We start from the raw sequence: 6,754 nt of genomic DNA on the forward strand, positions 1-6,754 counted from the left end.
TCTGCCTGCCGGAGGCCCACTTGGAGCAAGGACGAGGTGTGGCGGCGAGGATCCGGGAGAGAGGGGTTACACATATGCTCCAATAAATGAGCCTACAACTATTAAGCATTTTTATAATATTCTTATTTTACCTTGAGAGTCCCTAAAGTGTGTCATGTAATAACTTTGCCAAAATGTATCTGTTGTGCCATAATAAAGTTTGTTATGATGATTATTCTGTGCCATTTCCAATCGTTTGCTCAATCATTCCAAAAAGTTTTTAATAACAAATTGAAAACTGAATGTTTTTTACACACATGAACTGGAATATAAACATTCTGAATCTCTCTCTCTCTCTGTCTTTTTTTTTTTGCCCAAAATGATACATTTAATGGACAAAATGCAAGAATGTGAAAATGTTTTTATCCATGTAATTTTTGTCTTTAATCACATACTGCATTGTGGTGCACTGTGATTCAGAAAAAAATCATTTTGACTCAAATGTGTGTTGGTCAAGTTGTGAAATCAGCAACGCTGCAGTGCTTTAACAATGTTATTCTTATAACAATTAAAATGTTTTACATTTTAATAACAAATGGCTAAATCAAACCATACAGTAATTTGTATATTTTCATTTTAAAGATAAAAGTAGATTCCTTTTGCTTATTAAAGACAACAACTGATTATGTTAAAGTTTTATTAACAGATGTGGTGAAGGTATTACATAAATATAATTTACAACACACCTGTATAAAAATAAAATACATGGTCAGGTTTAAAAAAATTTAATTAATTAATAAAAATAAAAACAGGTGAAAGCTTCACAAGTGTCTACTTTGTATACTGTATGTGTTTAGGGATAGGCCTACTGATCACCACAAGCAAGCACATGTTATAGGATTTCTGTGGCAAGTAATATATCTCTTATGGATCTAAAACCTGTTATAAATTCCTATATGAACAACAAATGGCAAATAGAGATTTATACACCACAAACAAACTCAATGAAATCAGTCTAAATGTTGGGAGAAGAATCATGAGAAAATTAAAGTCTCCCCCATTAGAAGTGCTTCTGCAATCTAGGGAAAAAAAAATAACAGGCAAAAGTGCAAGTAGCAAACTCTACTGATTTGTAACAGATACATTAATTACAAACAGCTTCTCCACATGAACTGCCATCTGGTTGTAGGCTGGCATGCACTTCCACACCTTTTTTAAGGAGAAAAAAAATGTTAAAGAGTTGTTACTTCATAAGAGTCTTTATATTGTTCCTTATTTCTCACCTTACAGTCTTACAGTGAGCAAGTTTTATTGTGCCCCCATATACTATATGCTACACACTTCAAACGACATACTTTTAATAGCAAAACAGAGGAATATTAGAAAGTGTTTAATAGCTGCTGGCCCATTTACTTGTAGCGTATTCTAACGATAGGCTACCTCTGGCAAATCAGTGGCTGTAATCATTGAATAAACAGAACACAGGAAACAATTTATAACAATTTGTGCACAAACGAACAATTATATTCTAAGCGTGCTTAACTTCGTTCAAAACTGAAAAGTGATTACCTTGTTGAAAAGTTTTTGTGATCCGGTAAAAACACTAATATTTTCAGAGTCGCTTTAACGCGAAACAGGAAACTCATGAATATGCATCTTTACTCCTCTCAGTGACACCAAATATCTCAGACACCGAATATTTCAGAACACCGGCATTCTCCCCACTAGTCCCAACTTTATGTGGACATGCTAGCCTCTTGTGACCTACATCCCCGCATTCATAGCATTTCATGCTTCCAGTGTTAGCATAAATCATATACGCCTTTCCTTCGTGTAACACTCTAAAAGACACATCTAAATTTGGTTCTTCCAAAAACATGAATACCTGTCTTCTGAAAGACATTACATGTTTTAACGCTTTGTTTTTACAGCTTTGTTTTTACATAGCATTTTTTTGCGATAGCAAACTTTTCATAACGTAAAAGTCCTCGCTGAATTTTCTCATTCTAAATAAACGGAGGCACGTTAGGTACAGTAACTTCACATTCTGAGACATGAACTGAAATAAATTGTGAATTTTATAAACATTAAATAGTCCTCCTCCCATTTTCACCTCAAAATTTTGGGGAGGCTGTGCCTCCCCTGACGAGCCGCCACTGCTTAAAACAACAACTTCCTTCTTAGTACTATTTCAAAAAGACACAACGCAACTATTAACAGATTTACCAAGGACAGAAAAGTAGGAAAAAAGAAATACCTTGCACTTCAGTCATACACTCTCCATCCACACTCCACGCTCGCCTGACGCATGCGCACTGCACACAGACACACACACACAGAGAGAGAGGGCCATTCATTCAGGGCTATTCTGGGTTTTAACTGGTACAAATACAACATTAGGCTGTGGAAGTATAGCCTTGTCTCTTGGAAATGCAGAGAACAGGCTTTCTTCAGCTTTCCTTAAGACTTTCCTTATCCTGTTTGCAATTGGCTTGAAAAACATCCAGAAACAACCGTTGAGTCTTACCTGTGAAAGATAATACCCCAAGATCTGTTTTTATTATTGTGCAACAGTTTGTAGATGCCCAAGCTGCTGACAAGTCAGGTATGTTTTCTTCTGTCCCGATGTGAGAGTTATGGAGAGTTGCCCGCACCAATATGGCGGCGACATTAACATGCTGTCGAGCAGCCAATGAGGCATCTAGGTATTTATTATGTCTATGGGTGCAGCAATGTTATCCATCCTTAGCTAGATTTGATAGATGACGATAAAACAATACTCACCCTAAAGTTGTTGATGTAACTTGAAACTTTAATGCCCTTCTCTGTGCGATGAAATTCATTTACAGTAATCCGGGGAAGTTCTTGTAAGATGAAACATCATCTTCTCCTCTTGTCATTGAGGGGAAGTCAGAGCATAGTGGTTAGAGAATTGACTCCTAACCCTAAGGTTGTGGGTTCGATTCTCGGGACGGCAATACCACGACTGAGGTGCCCTTGAGCAAGGCACCGAACCCCCAACTGCTCCCCCATAAATGTCTGCCCACTGCTCCGGGTGTGTGTTCACGGTGTGTGTGTGCACTTTGGATGGGTTAAATGCAGAGCACAAATTCTGAGTATGGGTCACCATACTTGGCTGTATGTCGTGTCACTTTTTTCACTTTGTCATTTTGAAAGCTCTACGGAAAGAGCAATGGATTCCAGCACAGCACCGGATTTATATAAGCCCACTGAGGAAAATCATGGAAGTGACCATGCATAGAGTCCATTGTGTACAAGAGCAGAGCTAAACTGTCCAAACTGAAAATATTATTGATTTCACGAGTTCACATTTACTTATAATTAAATAAAGGTTATGCATATTTGGCGTGCTGTCCAGGGAGAGGGGTCTGAGCTCGGAGTCCGGCCCAGCCCAAAGTGCTCCCCTGAGTGCTTCTTCCTGAGCTGGGGTAGAAACTTGGCTGAAGGTGCGAGATCAGGGTGGTGGAGGGATTCTGAAAGTCGAGAGATAACGAAGGTAGGACGTAGTTGATTATTTATAGGTGTTTCCTCTTGAGCTGATTGGTAAATGGTGTAATCAATTAATGATGAACTGGCCGTGTTAATTATCCGTGCATGCTCCTCCCGAAATTTGTTTATGAAACATCACTTATTTTCTGCTTGATTCATGAATCGATAAGATTATCAGGACATCAAAACATTCAATAAAAACAAGTTGTTCATTTAAAAATCGATTACACATTACGTTACACATATTAATCACTTACATTGAGAATTTCTAGTGGTGTCTTGAGGAAATATCGGTGTTTAACTGTCAACACTGCCCTCTAGTAGTCAGGAGCATTTCCGTTGTGTTGTAACTTAATGTCGTTGTGTTGTGAGCTTATGTTTGCTTTTTTAAAGTCGTTGTGTTGTGCACTATTGGGCCACTGTACCTTCATCTGTTACTGACTGTAGAAGAGAGAAGCTCCACACGGTGAGACAAGAGCTACTGCCATTGAGATGCTTCAACAGAACCACTTCAGCAAACTGAGAGAGAAACCACGAGAGACATACAAAATATGACCATATATGAGCACATATTTATGATAAACTATAATCATAATCATACAAACTGATGACTGGATTTAGAAACAGCAGTGCATGTGTGAGATGATGGTAATCTGTTCTCACCTGCAGCTCTTTCACGTCTCTCCTGATACTTTCTTTACATCCTCTGCTTGAGTTTGTGCAGCTCTTTATCAAACCTGAAAAAGCCCTCAGGTACGTGATATGAAATCATCATTAATATCATTCATTAATCATGTCTGATTCCTGATGAACTATTATTCCATCAAACTACAAGAGCCTTTAATTAGGATTCATTTTGTTTCAGCTGCAGATGAAATGCTGATATTGTTTTCTCAATATTGTTTTCAGTTTGCTGACGGGGATTTTTCGAGCTGCATAAAATTATTTGTCAAGCCAACAGCTGTTATGTGTGACTATAAAACATGTTCGAAAAATATCATGTGCATTACATTGTTTAATGTCAAGAACTACAGTCAGTCATTGTTTTACAGTGATATCAGTAGGATTTACTCCAATTAAAATAGATAAGAAATTGATTATGAAGTCTGTTTCTATATGAGCAAATATGTAAGTCTTGACTACTGAACTTTTCCACTGTTATTGACTTGACACTTGAGTTTATGACTATATGAACTCAATCAAACATAAAGCATCAGTAACATTCAATGATAAATGATCTTTCATTCATATCGATGCGCAGTTGATTCAGTCAGGATTTGCACATAGCATGTAAATATTTGATTGTAGTTGTTTCTTTGGAAACGGCCTGCATGAGTAACGGACCAGTTTTATTACTTTGATATAATTTTCTTCCTGTTGTTATTCACATCTCACATCTTTATTGAATATAGTGTTTTTTATAAATGTTCATCAGTCTTGAGTCTCATTTTAACTTTGACTTTATTTGTTCTTGTTGAGTGAAAAATCAAAAAACAGTGACCTCCAGTGGCTGCTCAACAGAAGTCCCAATTTATTTTACAAAGAAAATGTATTCACAGCATCAGGTTTTCAAAACACAAATGAAATGGCATTTAATAACACTTTTCTGTCTCTTCTGAACCTTTTTCATCTGTTACTGACTGTAGAAGAGAGAAGCTGCACACGGTGAGACAAGAGCTGCTGCCACTGAAATGCTTCAACAGAACCACTTCAGCAAACTGAGAAAAACCAGGAGAGACAGACATTAAACATTAATGATCATATATAAAACCATATATTAAAACTATAATTGCTATGTTTACACATGCAAATTACTCTGTTAATGTTGTTCAAATAACAGACTTTAAAAAAAACTGAAAGTGCAATGTTATTATATAACTATGACTGCGATTAGAAACAGCAGTGAATGTGTGAGATGATGTAAGAACTGTGTTTCTGTGTATTAAATAACTCACCTGTGGCTCATTCATGTCTCTATTGGTCTTTTCTTCACATGCTTTAGTGGAGTTTGCACAGCTCTTTATCAAACCTGAAACAGCAGTGAATTAAACATCACTGAGATTCATTTAATGTCACGAATCAAACAGCAGCTAACACTGTTTGACCAAAGAAATATATAACCATAATCCAAAGAAACCCAGTTCAGTTTCAACAAAAAACAACAATTTGATCAATACATTATTATGCTGAATTACTAAATGAATCTGAAAAACACACACCTATTACTGCAAAGATCACAAAAACACTCAGGACAGATGTGATAATGGTAACAATCAGCCACGGTTTCTGGTCTCGGGGAACTAAATCTGTCTGATTCTTGTGGACAAAATCTGTAAAAATTGACATTTTTATTCCATTTAATTTTAAGACAGATATTAGCCAGTTTTATGCAGGCAGAATGACAGGACGATTTTAAAAACATTCATAGATTTTCATAATGTTACCAATAATACCAATATAAGTAATTTTTTTATAAATCATATAAGTTATATTATAACTTTAAAAACATAAAAGTATGAAAATTACTCACCGGTGTTGTAGATTTTGGTGCCGTTGCTGAATTTAAGTGGTTCACTAGTTTTGACACAATAATAAACTCCTAATTCATCAGCGGTGATATTTCTGATGAACAGATGACTGTTAGTTTTCACTGAGTATTTGAGTTTGAAGATGCTGTTTTCATATTCAGCTCCTTCATATGTGCTATCAAAAGTGCGTAAGATGAACTCCGGAGGATCCGGTGATTTCTGTTTGTACCAGTAAATCTCCTCTATATCAAGATCACAGCTTATAATCACATCAGCTCCTAAAGTTACTGCTGTGTTTGTTAGACTCTCTGTGGCTTGAGACCACATGAACAGATCTGTGAGAGAAATAAAACATATTTATTAATCTTAATAAATAACACGACTTATTTAAATATGATGTGATAAACTCACAGATCTGAAGCTGGATGATCTTCATCGTCTGATCCAGGTGAATATCTTCTATACTGTGATCATTCAAACATCTCTTACTGTGAGCGGAAGGAATATCTATGATAAATCAAGCACAAGAGGAGGGGGTGTGAGATGTGGTCTTGTTCTCAGAGTTTTTTACAGTTTTTATTTTTTGTGAAAATTTTTGTAATTTGTTTTGTTTTTTTTCTGACAACTTTCAATTGGAAAATGTAAAACATTTTACACGAGTATTTAACCTGATTTAAAGGAAATAGGCCTACTGCGGTTGTGCAGCTGTTACTTACTGAGTCTCTCTATTTTTCATG

The 6,754-nt window shown here is 36.2% G+C and overlaps 1 protein-coding gene across 1 annotated transcript; it reads right to left on the reverse strand.

Annotated features, from left to right (window-relative positions):
• Positions 1–4,165: 4,165 nt before the first annotated feature.
• Positions 4,166–6,511, reverse strand: LOC109099752. The gene is made up of 5 exons (XM_019113272.2): positions 6,429–6,511; positions 6,020–6,352; positions 5,709–5,819; positions 5,445–5,518; positions 4,166–5,207 (listed from the first exon to the last, which is right to left on the reverse strand). The coding sequence occupies exons 1-5, from the start codon at positions 6,451–6,453 to the stop codon at positions 5,082–5,084; spliced, it is 669 nt and encodes a 222-aa protein (XP_018968817.2). The 5' UTR covers positions 6,454–6,511; the 3' UTR covers positions 4,166–5,081.
• Between the last annotated feature and the right edge of the window lie 243 nt (positions 6,512–6,754).

The sequence above is a fragment of the Cyprinus carpio genome, chromosome A22, assembly GCF_018340385.1.
Source record: "Cyprinus carpio isolate SPL01 chromosome A22, ASM1834038v1, whole genome shotgun sequence".
In the NCBI taxonomy this organism is placed as follows: Eukaryota; Metazoa; Chordata; class Actinopteri; order Cypriniformes; family Cyprinidae; genus Cyprinus; species Cyprinus carpio.